Genomic DNA, 21,260 nt, shown 5'->3' on the forward strand with positions numbered 1-21,260 from the left:
GCATTGAAGGAAATGGCAACCCACTCCAGTGTTCTTTTTTTTTAATTTTTATTGTTTTGGCATGTGAGATCTTAGTTCCCTGACTGGGGATTGAACCTGTGCCCTAGGCGTTAGGAGCACCGAGTTTTAACCAGCTGACTACCAGAGAAGTCCCCACTCCAGTGTCCTTGCCTGGGGAATCCCAGGGACGGTGGAGCCTGGTGGGCTGCCATCTATGGGGTCGCACAGAGTCGGACACGACTGAAGTGACTTAGCAGCAGCAGCAGCAGCTGGAAGTTGTTTAGTCACTAAATTGTGTCTGATTCTTTTGCAACCCCATGGACTGGGCCCCTCAGTTCATGGGATTTTCCAGGTAAGAATACTGGAGTGTGTTGCCATTTCCTTCTCTAGGGGATCTTCCCGACCCAGGGATCAAATCTGTGACTCCTGCATTAGCAGGTGGATTCTTTACCACTGAGCCGATGGGAAGCCCAATTCAAGATCAGGACTACCCGATTTCTTTTGTTTAGTTTTTGGCTGTGCCACACGGCTTGCAAGATCTTAGTACCTCGACCAGGGATTGAACGAATGCCTTCAGCAGTGAAAGCACTAACCACTGGATTGTCAGGGAATTTTTCTTAACTTTTTCTCTAACCTTACCAATCCTGTATTTGCATCTCTTTTCTCCCATGCAGAAAACCGCATTTCTCAACCATGTCAAATAACTTTTTTGCTTCATCTCACAACACAAACAAGATAGTCTCAGCATCACAATGCAGACACTATCACCAAGGACAGGATTAGTGAAAATAAACTAATTTATTAATTATTTATTTAAGAGTTTCTGCACTCTTCTGTCCTTAGGGCAAGGGATTATATAGGCACTTTATTCTGTTTTAAACTCATTTGAAATAGTTCCTGTATGGTTAACTTCCAACTGGATGGTTAGGGTTTATTTGTTTTTTGACATTGCTTTTGGTTTATAAATATGTAAACTCTCAAGTCGAATTGATATTGCAAGAATATTCAGAGTGAAGCTTCCACCCCTTTCCCTGGCAGCTTGTTCTTTACCCAGAGGTAACCATTTCTAAAGCAAATTAGAAGGCAGGCTCTCGATTCCTCGTACAGTTGGCTTAGTATTACAGTGCGGATGCATCACTATAACTTCAAACACGGACCGGCTGATGGGCATTTGGGTGTTTTCAGCCTATTGCTGTTATACTATTGGGCCAACTTGACAAGGAAGATGTCCAAGGGCACACCTATGGTAAGCATATTAGAATGAGATTTGGTGGGAGTAGGACAAAAAAGTAATTTCCCATCACTTCATGGGAAATAGATGGGGAAACAGTGGAAACAGTGGCAGACTTTATCTTTTTGGGCTCCAAAATCACTGCAGATGGGGACTGCAGCCATGAAATTAAAAGACGCTTACTCCTTGGAAGAAAAGTTATGACCAACCTAGATGGCATATTGAAAAGCAGAGACATTACTTTGCCAACAAAGGTCCATCTAGTCAAGGCTATGGTTTTTCCAGTGGTCATGTATGGATGCAAGAGTTGGACTGTGAAGAAAGCTGAGCGCCAAAGAATTGATGCTTTTGAACTGTGGTGTTGGAGAAGACTCTTGAGAGTCCCTTGGACTGCAAGGAGATCCAACCAGTCCATTCTAAAGGAGATCAGCCCTGGGTGTTCCTTGGAAGGAACGATGCTAAAGCTGAAACTCCAGTACTTTGGCCATCTCATACGAAGAGTTGACTCATTGGAAAGGACTCTGATGCTGGGAGGGATTGGGGGCAGGAGGAGAAGGGGACGACAGAGGATGAGATGGCTGGATGGCATCACCGACTCGATGGACGTGAGTCTGAGTGAACTCCGGGAGATGGTGATGGACACGGAGGCCTGGCGTGCTGCGATTCATGGGGTCGCAAAGAGTCGAACACGAATGAGCAACTGAACTGAACTGAGGAGAAAAACTCACAAGAACAGTGGTTTCAACAAAATTGTTTATTTTTCTCAAACATAAAAGGTAGGCAGAGCAGGGCAGCACGGGGCGGGGCTGATGTGATGGTTCCGGGACATTGGGTCCTAAGGGGCCCCAGGCTCCTGAAGCACACTGAAGGCTCGGCTTCCGTGCCTCATGGTCCAGGGCGGCTGCTGTGGCAGGAGCTGCTACCACCACATTGCAGCCAGGAGATAGGACAGGACGAAGAGCACGCCCTCAATCTTTACACCTTCAGAAGAACCTTCAGAATTCTATTCTATTCAGAGAATAGAATACTTCTCTTCTCCACCTGTGCTATGAGGGATTCTGTGCCTGGGAGCCTGCTACGGCTAGTATGATCTCACTTGCACTGTTCTCTTCCCTACGGAAAGCTACTGTACACCCAGTGGGATGTCGTCTCTACTGGTGTTCCCTCTGCTCCCATGGAGAGGGGCAGGGCACATCCATACCTATGGCACCTCCTCTTAACCGCTGGGGAGCTCCCTGACATCCAAACTTTTCTAGGCCACGGACAGCTCATTTCTACCTAGAATCAATCAGTTCTTTAGCTGTTCTTCATCCACGTTTTCAAACACCTGATGTTTCTTACAGTAAGTGTTCTAACTTACCAATGGCTCCTCCAACTGCATGAACCATAACCTTAAATATCTCCTAAACCAAGCCCATAACCTCCCCCACACCCCTTAAACCTATGGCTCCCACCTATTTTCTTAGTTAATAGAATGACCTTCATCCAGGAGAGAGCCTCAGTTGGTCGCCAGCCCACCCTTTAACTCCAGCCCAAACACAAATACAAAGAGCCAAATACCTTGGAGTTGTTATTCTTTGCTTTAATTTGGGCTCCTGGGGGCCCCTTGTTGCCTGTAATTCAGGCTCACCAGTGCTCTTTCATTTCAATCATTTCCGCAGGTCTGTTCTGCTTTGTGTGTGACCACTTCCACCTGCTGTCTGAGACAACTTCCTAAAAAACAAAAGTTCAGCAAAACTGTTAACACTGGTTTTAATTTTTCGGGTGGGGAATGGGAGAAAGGGTTTGATTGGGGATGACAAGAACCTCTATTTCTGAAACGTTGAGATTCTTTTTTTAAAAACAATCAAAGTGTATTTTTTATGATCAAAAAAATAAATAATAGCGCTCCCTTGGTGGCTCAGTGGAAAAGAATCCACTGGCCAATGCAGAAGACATGGGTTTGATCCCTGGGTCGGGTAGATGCCACACGCAACTAAGTAAGTCTGTGTGCTGCAACTATTGAGCCTGTGCTCTAGAGCTCAGGAGCGGAGAATACTGAGCTCACACACCACAACTACTGAAGCCAGCATTCTGTAGAGCCCATGCTCTACAACGAGAGGCACCGAAGAAGCCCACACACTGCAATAAAGAGTAGCCCCTGCTCGTTGCAACTAGAGAAAGCCCATGCAGCAAGACCCAGCACAGCCAAAAATAAATTTTAAAATATGTATTTTTAAAACTAATAAATAAAGTGGATAAATTGAGAATACTGTTCTGATTTCCTTGTCTTCAAGATACATCCCAAACTTCATTTGGTACTCACCAACAATGGGCTCCTGATGTGAAGAACCAACTCATTGAAAAAGACCCTGATGCTGGGAAAGATTGAAGGTGGGAGGAGGAGGAGAAGGGGGCAACAGAGGATGAGAAGGTTGGATGGCATCACCGACACAATGGACATGACTTTGAGTAAGCTCCAGGAGTTGGTGATGGACAGGGAAGCCTGGTGTGCTGCAGTCCATGGGGTCGAAGAGTCGGACACGACGGAGCGACTGAACAATGGGCTCTCATCTCACATCTGACAGTACTGCATTTCCCTGTTCCCACAAACGGCTCTTTCCCCACCTGCTGGGTCACAAAGCTTACAGGACCCCTCCTCTCCATACATTAAGACCCCACTCAAGTATATCATCTCCATGGCCCTTTCTATCTTCTCTGCCTAGGTGTTCTCAGAGTTCACTTAAGACTGAAAACCACTAAGAGCATTCTGATCACAAACGGATTTGATACAAGGAATCTTTGGGAGGGCTGGAGGAATGTGTCAAGGATGACACCAGAACCACTGGATTTCAGAACAGTCTACTGAGGTTGTCATCCAGGCATTACCACAAGCACTACTGCATCCCACTGCTCACAAAGCTCAAGACCCACTGTTCAAAGGCTGCAATCACTCCAACTGTCCAACATGTCTCCTTAACCTTACCAGCAGCCTGTCGAACAGGAAGACACCTCTCCCTCACTCTGCCTTCCAAACCTAACCACGATTCAGAATTCTAGCTGCAAGGGAGTCTAGTAATATTCAGGTTTCTAGCCTCTGCAATGAAGAAAGGAATTAAAAGATGCAGGATGGAAACTGAGTGCCAACTAATAGTACCCAACAGGAATACTGCTGTAAGAAGAGCGAGCAGGAGAATAGCAGAGTGGTCATAACTACAAGCCTTGACTATTGGGCCAAGCAGGTTTGGACTTGATGCTAAAACATAACAGAAGCCTTGACTATTGGGCCAAGCAGGTTTGGACTTGATGCTAAAACGTAACAGAAAAACATGAGGTCTGGAGGGAAAAGTGACATAATAAAAGTCCTGTTTCTGAAAAAATACTCCTAAAGATTAAGGGTTAGCCACGATGAAGCTTCTGTGGTCCATCAAGGTCAAAGGCAACGTAAAAGTTTTCTAGGCCATCAGAGATCAGGTAGGATCTGAGAACCATCAAAATATATGTCTATGAATTGAGCAATCGGGATAGAACTTCAAATTGTCTTCTGAGTCTCACTTCCCTGAAATCTTCTAGTCTGTTTCAGTTCATAGAGACTATAAACTGTCCTAAAGTTATCTATAGGGAACAGACCATCAACAACACTTAAAAAAAAAACTGCCAACAGTAATGCTTTAGGAAAATACATAGGACACAAGGTACTTCAATTTTCTCCTTTCCTCAACAGGTTTATTGCCTTTTAAGAAAATTTTTGTAAAATATAAATACAAAGGCAGAGAATTTACTTACAAAGTTAAAACACAGGTTTCATACATAAACACACACTTCAGAAAATTTTAGTTTTATGTACAATTTCAAGCAACCTCAACATATTATGTTAGTTTTCAATATTTTACAGGGTACAGAAAAAAATAGCTCAAAGTCTTCTTTAAATAAGAGCATAAAATGTTTAAACATATAAACAATCCGGTTTGATGCGTGAAAACTAATTTCACAGCTTTTAAATTAGGATATAAAAGTTTCATACAATTAGTTGTTGTGTGTGGATATGGTTTGAATGTATATTACATACTACTGGATCGCATCCAATAGCATTGACCTGGCCCGAGCAGGTACACTGTAAACAAAACATCAAGTTACAACATCGCCAAGTGCCTTCCCCGAATACAACCCCCCAAACCAGCCACACCGTTCTGACCACACTCTCAACAGTTACAGCCTTTGTCATGGGAGCTTTACATGAAATTATGTCCAAGTGTGGAGCTCCTTTTCCTTGTTTTTTTTTTTTTTCTCCTTAAAAAAGAAAAGAAACAAATGTTCTGAGTAAAAACAAACATATCCCAAAGCATGTGTGCACTGAAAAGTAAAGAAACATTTTTAACAACTTCATAAAAACTGACTTAAAAGTTGAAAAAGAAAAAACCTTATTTCTGAGTCCTTCTGACTGGAGTCATGTCTCTTATATAAAGAAGAGAGATTTTCATATGTAATAGTGTCCCTTCTTACAGAAGTCGTCGTGTTAGGACACATATGCACAAGGATAAGCACTATGGCGCACTGTACACGGCGGGCCCTGGCGAGCTCACCAGTGCTCGTCTAAGCCCGCGTCGCTGGGGTGCAGCCACTCCATGGATGAGCCCAGCAGAGTCTGAAGCTCGTTGGTGAACTCCACCAGATCTAAGAGCTCCTTGCTTTCAGGATTAAAGGCTTCTAGGTCTTTGGAGCATGAGAATAAGAGGCTAGCTGACACTTGCCGGTAGAACTCAGCCTCCGCAATGGTGACAATTTCCACATTTGGGAAATTGCAGCGAAATATGCGGGAGGACATTTTCAATTTCTTGAGCACGTCTGAAAGCAATAGCCAGTTCCGAGGCCTGCACCAGAGAAAGGACAGTGGTTTGAGTTTCTGGCAAAATTAAAAGCTCTCCCAACTATGAACTACCAGTCTCCCAGTGGTATAACAAGGACCAGTTACTTCTGCTTTGATTACTTCGCTCACTCCACTTTTCACTAAGATCTACTTCTAGCGGGGAACTCTGGACCCATCTGCATGTATTAAGAGACCGTCTAGGACGGATCAGCCAATTTAGACCTAAGTGGGAGCAGCACCCATGAATGAGCCTCGTCACAGGCCGCCCCGGCACCTCTAGAACTGATGGACACATCCCAGGCAAAGGCTTGGTCCCTCAGCTCCAGCCACAACTCAGGTCACCCTGTCCAAGTGAGTCTCTGCCCATCCATCCCCCCTGGTTCTAGTCACAAGGGAAAACTAGTGTGTTAGTGAACCCAAGGCAAATGGCAAACACCTCTGTGATCTTTCCTCTCTTCCGACCCTCATGGAGAGAGCATGAGAAACAGGCAAGGTTGCCTGTCTTTCCTTTCCTTTTCCCCATACCTCCAACCTGCCCCTCAGTGTTGCTGGGAGTGAGGCTTTCTTGAAGGAAGGGGATACAACCTTTCCCTGCTGTCCCTTGCCACGCTTCATGAGCTCTATTCCTAAGAGACCGTCAGCACAAGGACAGATGGACAGACACGTTCCCAGGCTCACAGTCCAAGGAGGATGCTACTCCTTAAGCAAGGGGTCAACACACAGCAGAGCAATGTCTCCTGACGTGTTCACTCTGGAGGATTGGGTACAGGGGCACAGCGGCCTGACTAATGGGGGCAAAACTCCATCTGACCCAGTCCGAGGATACAGAAGATCCCAGGTGCCACATACGGCTTTACCTATTCTTACACAAGGAGAGGCTACATCAGTGTCGTCCAGTGGACCTTGTGTGCCTTGAAGGCCCCTACAGTGGTCCTTTGTGGGGGGCTCCCAAGGAGGATCCTTTCCCCAAGACTGTAGTGACTGAAACTGTGAGCAATTCCAGCCACTGGCTCTTGTGTCCTTTGGGCTGTGGGATGTTTTACGATGAGGGCGGTTTGCTGGGATCCCCCACCCCAACCCACCCCTTTCCTGGCAAAATTCGACTGCAGTATGTGAAGTTGGTGGACACTTGGTGAGGAATTCACTCACCACCCCCCACCCCCTGACCCTCATCTGCTGCTTCTCAATCTCACGCCGGGCATGCTCACCCTTGAGCGACGGACACTTGGACATTGTAACACGGCAAGAGGGGGCTTTCTGAGAACTCGAATTCAAACATGTCGCTGCAGGTGTCATTATCATCGTCCTCGTCCTCTGGTCCAGGGGGGTTTGCTAAAACGTCATAACCACTTTCATCATCTGGTTCTAAGGGAGGGCAAACGAGAGAGAGAAGTGGGGATCAGTTAAGCCAGAGCAAGATTCCAGCTGTTCTCCAAACAGAAAGTCTTTCCCAAGCCAGCCCTGCTCATGGCACCCGCCCCAAGCCTTCATCCACACTAGAGAGAAAAGTTCTCTTAACTCCTGCACGTCCTCCCCACCCAACTGAAACGAATAAGGCTGCTCACCACACACAGAGCTGCCATAGAAATCCCAAGAGACATTGCTGTTGCTGTTGCTATTGGGGCTGCTGTCATCATCATCGCGACCCTGCAGGTCGTTTAAATAATCTGGAGAGAGAGAGGGAAACAAGGTTAACACCTGCTGGCTAGAGGCAAATGCTGATGGAGGTCGGGAGAATCTCACACTGGGGCTGGCACGTTTATCTCCAGACAAGTCCCTCTGCGCACGCCTCCAGGTATCTAATTGTAAGCTGCATATGCATCTACCTGCCTTCCCGAGTGACAGTCTGCCTCACCGCCCCTGCCTGCCAAACAAAAGCTAGGCCTGGCCAGCTCAGAATTCCCCAGCCATCCCATGCAACGTGCAAGTATGTATCTGTTTGACAGACTAATGTTACGCCAACTTTCCCAGTAAGTATAAAACGAGGTGGGGTGGGGGTGGGGGGAGCCTGGCCCATCTAGATGCCTGACCCAGACCATTTCGTGATCTCTGTCATACCTGTTAAGAACTTTTCCATAAGTTCGCTGTGGGTCATTTTCATGATGGTTCTACCTGAGTACGTCGCCAGGGTGGGGTCAGCACCATAGGAGAGGAGCAAGCGGACAATTTCCAAGTGATCGTTCTCGACGGCATCGTGGAGAGGCCTAAGAGAGGCATGGGGGATTGATTATACCTGTGGACATGACGTTTGCCTCTAACGACACAAAGGCAAAATGGACGATGTGTGGTCAAGCCGCTGTTTCACCAAGGAGGAGAGTGTACAGTCACTGCCATTCCACATGGGGAAAGTGAGGCACTGTGACTGGCCCACTGTCAAATGATGAATCGCTCTATTATTATTTCTACACTTAACCCTTTATAGGACAGATGAAGAGACTATCTCAGGCCTAATTCTCGAATGCAAATCTCTCTTAATCCACTTAGCCTAAGGAGGAACTCAGGCCATGATGAAAACTTTCCCAATGAACTTAAATAGTGACAGACTGTAAGAAGATAACTTATGGGGGGGAAAAAATCCCAACATCATGGAAGCCAACATGACAAGCAATTATTTATACCATTAAAAAAAAAAAGATTGCCATTTCTAAAAGAAACTAGGGGTAAAGTAGAACCTCTCCTGAAACCAACTTGGAGATCAATGATCAACCCTCTGGCTCAGAAGCAGTCAGCAGGCAGGGTGAGTTCTCCGTAGAGTCCAGAGTCCTTTCTGTGTCTATTGGGATTGGGAACACAGCCCACAGTCCCATCTGGAAAGAATGCTTTTTGGAAACCATGAACCACCAAATACATTTCAGTTTTGCTCATTTTATGACTGTCAGGAAAGCCCTAGTGCCCAGCCTCCTGGTAGCATCCCAGGCACAACCCAGAAGATGCTTGGGCTGACTCAGACCTGGGCCTCTGGCCAATAAACCAAGGTCAAGGACAGAGTGGGGGCCGGGGGTGTGGGTGACCACGGAAGATCCTCTGAAGCCACTGGCCCCTGGCCCTGTCTGTACTCCAGGGACTTACAACGCACATGTACTTTAAATATGGTGACTGAACAGATGCTGGTAAAGAGTCTGGGGTCGTAAAAGGCAACACCCCTGATTATCCATGCAGGTGCAACATTTCCAGGGATTTCTGTCCATGAGAGCATCACTAAGTTTTAAAGTTCTATGTAGATTTGCCAGAAAGATGTCCGATTCCATCAGTGTGCTTACATGGTGCTCACACTCCATCTTCCCTCCCAGGATTCCCCACCACTTACCTGGTCCCATCCTGGGCACTGCAGTTGACATCAGCGCCATATTCAAGGAGGTGTCGTACAATATTGAGCCATCCCCTTGCACAAGCTTCATGCAGGGCACAGTAACCCGCGTTGTCTCGATGGTTCACATCACAAATCTTATTCTCCAGGCAGTACAAGACCACTTCCTGTGGGAAGAAGGTAGGGGATGCCATCAGACCACCACACAGTGAAGCTTCCAAGGGTGGCCTTTCCATAGCTTGGCAGTGCCCACTTTCAAAAGCATACATTCTTGGATCTAACAGCTCACTGAAGTGCGGAGGGCGCCCTGGTGAAGGGGCAAAACTTGTGCGAAGGGCTTGGAGATGCACATAGTGTTGCCTAGGGCTCTGCTGCTCCAGCGGCCTGGCCCAGGGCAAGCTGCCCTTGAACTTCTCCCAAGCTTCCACAGGGCTGCTGAGAGGATCTGGTATGGCCTATACAGAGATGCCATGGCTGCTAACATCTTAGATGACACAAGGCCAAGTATAGACCATTCTCCCTTGACAGGTCTGTTCTGTCGGTGGCAACAGTTGACAACACATGTTTAAGCACTGATGACTGATGCTTAAAGAGAGCGGAAATCCGCTGAAGAACATCCCTCAGGTTAGAGAAGGAGGGACAGACACCCAGGTCAGCCACATCCTCACGCCCCTGGTGAAGACCCCAAATCAGAACCTGGGCCTCAAATGCTATTTGTATGTTCAACAGAATCAAACAGAAGCTTTCTCTATCCATCCTCAAGGAATGACACAAAATGCTCCAAATAACCCCGCCCTCTATTATGCCTCATTCCACCCACAACCTACACATTTCAAGAAGCAAATAAAACGAGTCTACCCTTCCCCCTTCCCCGAAGGTGTTCTGTGTCAAGAGTATGCGTTAGAATCACTGTTATTAATCTTACTTCTTCAGTGTGTTAAAATATTAATATGAACTGCTCCCAGTTAGCAGAGTGGTAATTTATTCAATGTTTTATTACCTTGATTAAGAAAGTTTTCAAACACATTGAAAGCACTTGCCACCAGAAAACATGTTATACTTGTTTTCTTCCAAGTCATGCCCAGCAGAGAGCTGTCAGGTTCTAAGAGCCAGGGGTAGGCAGAGGGTGCAGGCAGCCCAATGCTCAGTCCACTTGGTAAAGGGGGACGGGACGGGGTCAGAGCAGACCTTGTGACAACTCTTAACTAACTCCTCTGTGTAACCTATAACAGGGTCCATTGTTAGGACCTTCAGAGGACATGCCAATCAAAGGTGACCACTCACTTGTGAGTGAACTTGCAAGTTCCATTTGCTTAGTCCATGAACCTAATGGGCCATGCTGGTAAACCTGGCCATCGGTGAGGTCAATGTGGCGGCTCCCTTCCAAAACAAGGGGAGGAAGGGAAAAGGCACGCCCATGAAGCTGTTTCTTCGTTCAGATCCCAACCTGCCAGAAAGCCCACAATCCTCTGGGCTCCCAGGCCACCTATCCTGAGCCCTGGTATCCAGGATACTGCATGAAGCTGCTGCTCCCTTAGCAGGCCCTCAGTAGCCAGACTCAAGTGGACGGCCGCAAGCTAATGGAGCTGCGTGCCCCAGTCAGGGAGAGGCCCCGTCACGTGGCTCCAGATCAGGTCTGAACGCCACCAACTGTTGTGTACAGATCAGTTTACCCCAGGTCCTGGCGGCCTGCCTGGGTCCTACCAACCCGGGGTTTATTTACTCTGACAATCATGGCCTTCACCTGGAAACCTTCATTGCTACCAGGGCCAATTCAAGGGGACCTAGAAATGAAAGGCCATCAAAGCTGACGGGTAAGTCAAATCTCTGTTCCTGGAGGACATCAGCAAAGGCAGCAGGAGCCCCACGGCCCAGTCTGACCTAACTCAACCGTGTTGATGCTGCTATTTACACAGTGCTTCTCGTTGCCCCAGATAAGGACGTCTTCCGTCATCCCACGGGAACCCAGGAGATGTCAGGAAAGGAAGATAATACTATCCTCATTGAACACTTAAGAGAAATTGAGGCCCAGAGAAATTAAACCCCAAGTTCAATTAACATGAAGTACTAGACCTATAATTCAAGTCTTTAGTATCTGGTTGGCTGGCAAGGTTCAAAAGACCCAAGGGATGCAATCTATCCATGATAAGCATCCCACAGGCCAACTCTATTGGGGTCAGTGGGCTAACCACACTCTCCTAGCTGGGAGGGAGTTGGTCTCTAAACGGATGGCAACCACCGTTACCAATAGAGAGAAAGGTGACGAGGTCAGGCAAGTCTGTCTGCCCAACATATCTCTTGGTTTATTTTCTCTGCTAGAAATGGGAGTGTTTGAAGGGCAGCCCACCCATTTCCAAACAAAATCCAACTGTTTTTGTTGGACAACTCTCTGTTAAGAGGCTATAAGCTGAACGCCATTAACCGCAAAATGTAACCATAAAGGCCATAAACCCGACATTGTTAATTAATTAAATGCATCATTAACTTTTTTAAAAACATGATTTATTCAATTCATAGAAAATTTAACCATTACCACTAAGCGCACACGCATGGGGTTGCACGTTGGCATTTTAGCCTAAGGAGCAGAAGCCTTTTTCTGGAGAGGGAAAGGTTTGAGGTCTCTGGCCACGCAAGTAATCTGTCGAAAGCAGATCTGAAGCCAGAGCATGTTTCTAAACTTCCAGAACCAGATCGTTATGACATAAAGCTCAGATTGCCTTTACTGCACATGGTATAAGCAGAAAATCACCAACAATGAATGGCAAAGACAGAACTTCAGGAAAACCCTCCCCAAGTGCGTTCAAAGCACACCTTTATTTGGTTAAGTAAACTATCTTCCAATGTTAAAAGGTTTAAATTGTCAAATCTCCCAACTGGGCCATCATCCCAACATTTAAAATTCTGCCTAGAGAAATCCCAGAAAGTTGGATAAAAAAGTTGAAAGCATTCATCTACAAGTCACAATGATCAGTATCAAAACTGGTGATAGTCAGTGTATAACCTACATGTTGAAATGTACATTTGAAGAAAACCAAGTCTGACCACAAACATTCCCATGACCTCCTGTGTACAATCGAAGGCCAGGTAGGCTAAAAAGCACATGGATCAAGTGCCCCATGGTCCAGACCTCAGTCACCAAACCAAAATGGAAACTTTCTTAAAGGACCAACAAGGGTCTCTTGAAGTCTCTGGTCCCAACAGGAGACTGGTGGAAATGATGCCAAGTAGGCTCCCTACCCTACCCCCCATACCAGGAGTATATGCTCTCAACCACAACTAGTACTGAGCAAACACTTGGCACATGGGGCCCAGCTTAGCACTATGTGCAACAGCCACTCTGTCCTCCTAGGTGCTGTTCTCTGCTCTTGGGAAAACCACTTGGGTGCTCCTTGGACTTCATCTTAAAGTAACTGCGTGAACCACGAGAAAGTTCTCTCTAGCTAATGGAGAGGTCTCCAAAAGACATGTAGATGTAACAGCAGCACATTCAAGCCTTGCACTAAGTATAGGTGTTTCCAACTTCCCACCCACAGTCATGCCTTGGGGGGCTGAGTGGGCACATCTCAAAGGGCTTAGGGCATTATGGACAAGGGGACAGGGGTTCCACAGAGCTGGCTGGGGGTGTAGGAGCTGGAGGTGGGGGAACCAGGGTTCCTGGCCCGCATGGGTCCTGCCACCCCAATGCTAGTCCACACCTCCACGTGCTCAGCCTGCTGAGCCGCATTTTACTGTGACCACTCAACTCCCAGAGAGCTGATGCCAGCTTGAAAAAATGCCTCAGCCCTGTGGGCTATTACATCACAATTGCAGCTGACAAGTGCGGTGGGGGAGGTGCACAGGGCAGGAGGAGTCATCTATCTCACAGAGGTTCTAAACTGTAAAAAGGGCAATTCCAATGTGAGCCAGTCTTGGTGAGAAGCGTGGTGGGGGAGGGTGGGCTCTGGAGCCAGACTGTAGATTGCCAGTATCAGTTAACCCCTCTGAGGCTCAGTCTCCTCATCTGCAAGTGGGCTAGTCCTAGCTACTGCCATGTGAAGATGCCTCCCTTACAAGGGTGAAGGGAGTTACTGTGGATCACACAAGCTTAGAAAGATATCAGTTATCTTTCTATCTATATTGCTCTGGCAGTAGAGGCTATGGTTGTCATCAGCTGTGCCAGGTTTGGGTTGGTATACGGTGGTGTGGACCAGGAGTCCTGGTTAAGGACCAAACCCCCTCTACCATCAGCCCTGGGCTCCAGTACCCTCTTCTCAAAGAGACCCCTCAGGTCTGCCCCATCACCACCCCTACTCTGCACAGACATTTCCCGCTGTTACCCCCCCCCCCCGGGGGTGGGGGGGGAGGGTGGCGGCGGCATCACTCTGCCTCCAAACAGCGCAGCAGCCAAAAGTAGAGTTAATAACTTCTCTACCCCTTGCTAATCAGAATCCAAAAGGGCTCATTAAAATTCCCCTAGTCGCCAAGCCCTGGGTTAGGTCAGATTTTATATCAGAGATAAGTGAGCCAGACTGGAAGATGCCGAAGCAGCCTACCTGCCTGAACACGAAGCAAACATCAGAGAGGCCTTTCTTTTCACACCGCGACTGAACAAGCCACCAAAGAGCCAGCAGCATGAGCGGGGGCTAACGCAAACATCCCATTGGAACACCCAGCCCAGCCCCCCACGTGGAGGAGAGTTGGGCTCTGAGGTTCCACCCTCCGCCCCCGCCAATGCGGCCCCCACCCCCGGAGCGGCAGCCGGTATCCAGCACACCCACGAGGATGCTCACCTCGTAGCCCAGCCGGGCAGCCCGCTGCAGGAGCGTCTCGCCTGCATTCTTATTGACAATAAGCCTCCGCGCTTCTGGTGGCATTGGGCGGGACTGGGTGGCCTCCGGCGGAGAGCTCGAGCAGGGCAGCTGTGACGTCTGCGAAACTGGTGGCAGTGGTTGCAAACGGTCCAGGGGCTTCTGGTCTTGCTTGGCCGGTGACAGATCATAGTCAGAACTGGGCTCGGGCCGCTTTCGGAATCTCCGGACGGTCACCTACCAAGAAAGCGGGCAGTGCACACATTGTGGGATGTCCTTCCGCCATAGCGCTTTTCCCCTCCTCTTTTGTGTGGGGGTGGGGAGAAGGGGTTGCGTTTCTACTAGCCGGAAACTTTAGCACCACCCAGGATACAGGCCCCCTAGGACAGGGCAGTGACATTTTGGGGGAGGGTGTTCAGGAAAAGGAAACCTTTGTCCCCAGAAGCGGAGAAGTGGACAGGCAGGATGCGCTGGCACGACCCAGGGGGGAGTGCCGGGGGCAAGAGGTACCTTGCCATCGGCATTCTCCACGTAGTAGTCCCCTGGCAGCGGCAAGCTCCGCCTGGGCTCCTGCGGGATCAAATGCTTGGTTTTGCACAGTCGCTTCCCGGATGGTTTCTCGCTGTTGTCGGGGTATCTCTGCAGCAGGGAGGCAGCCTGGCAATCCTCCTCTTCGTCCGTGCACAGCACATCTGTCTTCTGGCTTTCTTTAATTTTCTGCTGTTTGGCAGGCAGCCTCGAGCCTGCCGTACAGCTTGGCTGACTCTGCTTTCTGCCGGTTAAATTGGTGGATGAAAAGCTCATGGGCGGAGAGCCGGAGAACACAGGCAAACCTAAATCCGGAGGGGGCGGGGGGGTTAGAGGGGGGAAGCAGGCGGGTGGGAGGCAGGGGGTGGGGAGAGGAAAAAGCAGGCGTTACACAGTTGTAGCCGGTGCGGAAAGAAAAGCCCATTGTTATCACTGATCACTGGAGCGGCTTCAGTTTTTAAAGATATACCAATTATGTTTTCAAAGCATTAATATTTTAATTATCCCACATTCAAACGCCAAATGGCAAGTTGTTTCAAAGGGCCTGGACGAGGGGTGCAGAAGCCAGCCCTTCCCGCTCTCCAGCCCCCACCCATAGGGGGCCTTGGGTGCTTGGGACGTGGAGACTGGGGACTGCCTGAGCCTGGAGTGAGGGGTCACCCAGGGCCTCCCTTCCTTGCCCAGCCACGAGCCGGGTGAGGTGCAGCCCAGGAAATGGAGCTCCCTCCTCACGGTATATTCGAGAAGGAAGTGTGGAGGCTGAAAGGACCTCATGGAGAGAACTCCCCACCTGCCACATGCTACTCTGTCAACTTGGATGGAGCTCAGGTCCCCTCCAGGGCCCTTTCCCACAGAGGGCAGGTGACCCATCCTCCAGGAGCGCTCCCCCCCCCCCCCCCAAAAAACCCGTGCATACCTTGTTCACTGTCACTGGATTTGAGGGACTCTTCCGACCAGGTTCTGTTGCCTTTGGCTTCTGCCCTTTTCCTGCCAGGTTTCTCTTCGGAGATGTTATTGCCCTGGGCGGCAACCTCAGGCTGAGCTGCCTGGGTCACTTCCTTCCTGCCCTGCCGGCCAGGTTTGCTCTCTGCTGCCGACACCTGCTGCTCCCACCGTTCTCTAAGGTGCAGCAAGTGGCGTTGCTTTTTGGGATGGAGCCCTGTTAATTCAATGCACACCTTCAGGTTGGTCAGCTCACTATAATGTGGCTCTTCTAAGTGGTTAGAGGAACTGTTTGTCATTTCCCTCTCAGGCCAGTCATCTAATGGAGAAATAACTATAAATTAATCAAAAAGCCCCCTGGGGCCGGGTACAAACTGTCTTATACATCACTGACGGGGTGGGGGAGGGGAGGGGTGTGGTCACTGTGGAACTTGTCACCAAGTCTCGGGAGGGGGGCCTATTTGCCTTTGGTCATCTTTGGGCTCCTGTACCTGGCTTGGGACGGGGGAGGTGTGAGTGGGTTGCGCCAGGGCTCCAAGGTGGGACTGGAACCTTCCACTGCTCCACCCCCGGACTTTACTTCCCCTGGGTGCCCTGTGGGGCCGGCAGCCGGGCCAAGCTCACCTTTGGAGACCCGTCTTCGCTTGGCTTTCAGCAGCGGGTCCTCAGGGAGCTCTTCCACAGTGGTCTCAGTGTGGCTGCTGTCCCCTGAGACCTTGCGCTTTCTGTCCACGCGGAGGGTGGGGCTGTTCGGCATGTCTGGGGTGACCTGGTCGGCGGAGGGATCGCTCACCGGCTGCCGGTCCAGGAAGTATTTCTCCACGGATACATCTTTGTCCTCTGGAGCTCCAAAGGGGTCGTGTTTGCTTCCGGTACTATAATCGCCTGGGGGTGGGGTGGGGGGGGCGGGGAGAACAACAGGGAAGGAAGGAACAGAGGTCACGAGGCAGGCAGAGTTGGGAAGCAGGCGGGATCCCTACGCGTCGGATCCCTACGCCCGAGGTAATCTGCCACCAACAGACCCTCCTTTGGAGACTGGGGGCCTCCCGTGCTGGAAGCATAAGACCCTCGGAAAGACCATGTCCCAAAGGAAGGGCACCTGAAGATACTCGGCCCAGAAAAGAAAGGGTGTGGGACACTCACTACTGCCCTCCGTGTCCATAGTTGAGGTCGGAGAAAGTCAAGATGAGGCATCAATATCACTCTTCTATAAGCACATGAGAGAACTGCCTGCCTGCCACCTCCCAGCTGGTCAACTTTGATGTGACTCAGGTCCCCTCCTGGACCTTTTACCAACTGCGGGCAGGTGAGCCCGCAGCAAGCTTAGGCCAGGGCTGAGCTACCCGTCTCTATGGAAACAGCTGCTGGGGTCATTATTTCGAAATAAAAGGATGACGTAATAAAAAGACCAAATGTCCCCCAAATGCCACACCCACAGGGACACAACCAATGTTCACTTGGGTCAGCAGGGGCAAGGGTGAAGAGAACAGGGCAAGAATGGTGGGAGGCTGGGAGGCCAAGGGAGGAGGAAGCCTGGGTGAAGAGAACAGGGCAAGAATGGTGGGAGGCTGGGAGGCCAAGGGAGGAGGAAGCCTGGCAAAGCCAAAGGCAAGGCTTCCTGTTGTATGTACAAGAGTGAAGGGCAGTTTCAAAGAACTCAACCAGATCACTACAAGTCCCTGTGTCCTCTTTCCACAACCATTGGGGGGAAAAGCATTTCACTGCCACCAACGGGGGGGGGGGGGGGGGGGGGGGGGGGGGGGGGCCGCACGCGGGGCACTCCTCCATGTTCCAAAGACTAGACTCCACCCCCTTCACTGGGGGCTGAACCGCTCACACCCCAGCCCTGCCTGCTTCGGCTCCTTCCACTCAATCTATCACCACTTGGGGCTTTTCTTTCAATCATCCCAGCCTCACATCATTCCTCACTTTTGCTCCAGCCAAAGAACAGTTTGATTGCATTGCTGATCATATTTTTTCCTAGCATGCAAATAATTCCATAATGATTGTGTTCCCCTAAGATGACCCTGACCATCACCCCGGGGTGGGGGGTGGGGTGGTATGACTTTGGTATTTACGTTAACACCCAAGCTAAGCTCCTTGAGCACATCTTTTAGATGAAATCATAGACACACTCTTCATGTTCCCATATATAACACTTCTGCCCAGCTGGCTAGCCCCCTAATCAACCTCTCTTGCAGGGGCATTCTCAGCATTTAATGGCAGTCAGTTGCGGGGACAAATTTCACCCTGGCCTTGGCTAGCCTGGCCTGTGTTCTCAATGCTGGAACCCATTGATCTTTTCTCCAAGGGCATCCCAAGGTGGGACAGCTCCCCGTCTACCCTTGCCAAGGAATGGTGGAATCACCTCAACTGCTTGGGTCTCCTGTCATGGCAGCAGGAAAAATCCCAGACTCCTGGCCTGTGCTCATGGGGGATATAGTCCAGATCACTGAGGGCCTGGGAAGAGGGTGCGCTGCAACTCTCACTTTGGCTGCTTTGTGACCCTCTGAACCACTCTGGCAGGAACAGCGCCTCTTTACAACTCGGCCCCCTTCAGTTGTAAAGTGGGAGTGTTACTGCAAGCCTCCTCCTGTGGGTGGGCTTCAGAAACACAGGGAAAGGCTGGAAAAATTCCTTTAACCAAAAGATGCCAAGATTTTCAGAGCAGCCTGAATTTCAGGCCTGAAATGTATGCTATCTTAAGAGGTGAGCCCTCCTGGTTACACCACTGGACTTCTCTGGTCCAATCAGCCTTTCCTAAAAGCCACATGGAAGAAGACCCACGGAGAAGTGTAATGGCTACTTTACGAACCCCCATGTCCAATTTTAAAGTTCATTCAAAGTGAGTTCCCCCCCACCTACTTTAGCTAGGAAAGATGGTTCCAACTCGGTGGTTTGGAAGGAGAGGTAACTGGGTGATGTCAGTGAATGCCCTCAGTGTGGGGCCCTGCCCATCTGAGATGTCCCCAATCACATGAAGAAGCTGTCTACCCTCAGTGTTTCTGATTCCACTTTCACCTATTACATTTTAACCCTGTATCTGTAACAGTCTCAATCCATCTAGGGAGGCATCTGGCTCAGGGAGAAGGTTTTCCATCTAAGTTTTCACCCTCAAGGCCAGCTACCTTCATTAACAGTGAAATTACTTTGTATCTTTGGCTACAAAAGGCCAGTATTTCTTGCCCATAGAAAACCACTTGGGGGATCTATGATGACAGTTTCTCAGGTGTGGGCAGGCAGTGACCGTGGAAGCTCTTTCTTCTGTTCCTGGAAGAGTAAGTGTACCCCAATGAGTCAGACCCTTCCTGGGGGCTCCCCTAGGCTTCCCATCTGGTAAAAGCTGCCTGGGTGCAGAGGGCACCCCTTCACTCATCAGGACCAAGAGTGCGCCACACACATGCCAACCATACCCACTCAGTTAGGGAGGGCGCTCCTGCACCTGACCTTCCCAGTGGTCCTTGTCCCCAGGGACCCCATGGTATAATGTCCGTGGTTCCTCATCCTGGACTATTACTCAGGAAATTTCCACTGCTCAAATCAGGGCTCACTGAAATCATCCCCCCACGCACATCGCTTAGTTGCTTTCTTCCCCATTAGGTGAGAGGATCTTTCCCCAAACAGGTCCATCCAGTCTCCCCCTCCCAGTGCCCGAGTCTTTCAGGGCAAAGATCTCAATTCTCAGTTAAGGCCCCGCAAGACCTTATGCTAGTGTGACCTTACCCAGGCCAATAATAACCCTGAAGGACATCCACCCTGACTGGCCAAGATACCCATGGCCACCACCTATGGGGGGAGAGACTCTTGCGTCACCTGGAGCTTCTCAATCACTGTTCTAAGCACAGGACTACACAGGACCCAGAGGACTACCCTTGAGGGTAAAGGAGATGGAGAGAGAGATACATGGGGATCCCAACCATCGGGCTTTGCCATCACTGCTACTTTTGGTCCTCCTAAAAGTGGGAGCCATGGGCCCTTGGTCACCCAGTCTAAGCAGGTGTGAACATGGCTGTGTTGTTTGAGGTTTAACACTTGCTCCCTGCAGTGTGGTCATATGACTCACAACACATATATCCCATAATTTATCATGGTTGTGCCATAGCATCACCTCAGAGAAGCATCACCATAGCAACATTTACAAGTCACCGTGGCAACAAAGCACCCTCACCATTGAGAAGCCATGCCCAGTGAGGCCTAAACAAGGTGGGAGGGTTCTGAGATGTTGGAGGGCTCCCCACAATTGAAATCCCCTTCTCTACAGCTTAAGTACAGCACTGCCAGTAAAGGCTAACCTTGTTAAAACCTACACCCTCTACAGAGGGAGCCTAGGGGATCTCTGTTTCAAATTAGTTTACAAATGTGCAGATGCTCATATGGAAGAGAAGTTCCCTGAGCTAAGAAGTTTCATGAAGCCCCTTGACTGAGGTTTCCTCCAGTTTCTGGCCGGGTACTGCAGGCGGTCATTTCAAGTTCGAGAACGAAGGGGCCAATACCTCCTTGTCCCACCCCATTTTCAAACGTCACTGAGGGTTCCTAGCAATAATGAACTTCCCAGTTTGAGGAACCTCCAAACTCATTTGGTGAACTTCCAAAATAAAATTGAACTCAGCCACCCCTGCGATCATAAAGAACAGTGATCATAATAAATGAAAATCCTGGCCATTGTATTTTCAAGTTAATTCACTTTTTTTTTTGAACAAGCCACTTGGCAAGCCCCACCATCTTAGAAGCACCTGGTCACTCGCGGAGGAGGCTACCTCAGGAGGAGGAAGGCAGACAGAGACGTCTGGACCTCTCATGACCCCAGCCCACCCCAGCTCCCACATGCTCACTCTGTGGCTCTCAACCACACTGACACCCATTAGAAGGACCCTCTGAGCCAGCATGGGCTCAAGATATGACGGTTCAAGGACAGGAAGGCCCATTAATTTCCAGTTGAATGGACTGAACACCTGCTGTGCTGTGGATTCGGAGGCGGCAGTAAGGACAATGGCTCCTTTAATTAGGTGAACCTTCTCAACCGACTACAAACCACAAGTCTCCAGAAGGCAAACGGAGCTCCTCACCTTCCCCAACCCTCCTCCTGCCCTCCCACGGTGGCAGTGATTCAATGACTCACTGGACCATGTCCTGGGTGCTCCAGGAAGAAACCCATGCCCTGAGCTCGGAAGGGGTAGTCGGGGGCGGGGGGTTGGTGAGGCGGCTTTCCAAATCAACTGGGGCTCAGGCCCTGCTCCCCACCAGCCTTGTCTTGAGGCTCAGCAGGCAAGATGGGGAAAGACACATTAACTTCTCTGGGAAGAAGGCTGGAGTAAAGCCACGGAGATGTGAGGGGTAGTGGCCACCCTGGGTCTGGCCATGTTGCTGGAAAAAAGGGCAAGAAGACTCAAGCCAGCTAACTTCCAGCTCCCTTCCTCCAGCTTCCCTCACCATCCCCCTAGAACAGGCAGACCCCGCTTCCCCTTCCTAGAGAAGCACCCTTTGAGACCATGCAGAATCAGCCGGTCCTGGCGTGGCTCACCCCGAATCCTGGCCCGGAGATCCATGGCTGGCAAGGATGGCTAGACGGACCCGTTCTCTGAGCAGCTGCCACCCAAATATCAAGCCACTGGAAGCGTA

General features: G+C 49.7%; 1 protein-coding gene across 4 annotated transcripts in view; it reads right to left on the bottom strand.

Annotated features, from left to right (window-relative positions):
• Nucleotides 1-2,792: 2,792 nt before the first annotated feature.
• Nucleotides 2,793-21,260, bottom strand: part of BCOR (BCL6 corepressor) — a 52,595-nt gene continuing 34,127 nt past the window's right edge. For all 4 annotated transcript variants that reach the window (XM_006058692.4, XM_006058693.4, XM_025276776.3 and 1 more), the window contains exons 7-16: nucleotides 16,266-16,526; nucleotides 15,616-15,960; nucleotides 14,682-15,004; nucleotides 14,154-14,408; nucleotides 9,385-9,551; nucleotides 8,136-8,281; nucleotides 7,643-7,744; nucleotides 7,286-7,442; nucleotides 5,794-6,081; nucleotides 2,793-2,944 (exon numbers count right to left, since the gene is read on the bottom strand). In XM_006058692.4, coding sequence (XP_006058754.4) covers nucleotides 2,881-2,944; nucleotides 5,794-6,081; nucleotides 7,286-7,442; nucleotides 7,643-7,744; nucleotides 8,136-8,281; nucleotides 9,385-9,551; nucleotides 14,154-14,408; nucleotides 14,682-15,004; nucleotides 15,616-15,960; nucleotides 16,266-16,526 — 2,108 coding nt within the window. In that variant the 3' untranslated portion in view covers nucleotides 2,793-2,880. The remainder of the gene's footprint in view (nucleotides 2,945-5,793; nucleotides 6,082-7,285; nucleotides 7,443-7,642; nucleotides 7,745-8,135; nucleotides 8,282-9,384; nucleotides 9,552-14,153; nucleotides 14,409-14,681; nucleotides 15,005-15,615; nucleotides 15,961-16,265; nucleotides 16,527-21,260) is intronic.

The sequence above is a fragment of the Bubalus bubalis genome, chromosome X (genome assembly GCF_019923935.1).
Source record: "Bubalus bubalis isolate 160015118507 breed Murrah chromosome X, NDDB_SH_1, whole genome shotgun sequence".
Classification (NCBI taxonomy): Eukaryota; Metazoa; Chordata; class Mammalia; order Artiodactyla; family Bovidae; genus Bubalus; species Bubalus bubalis.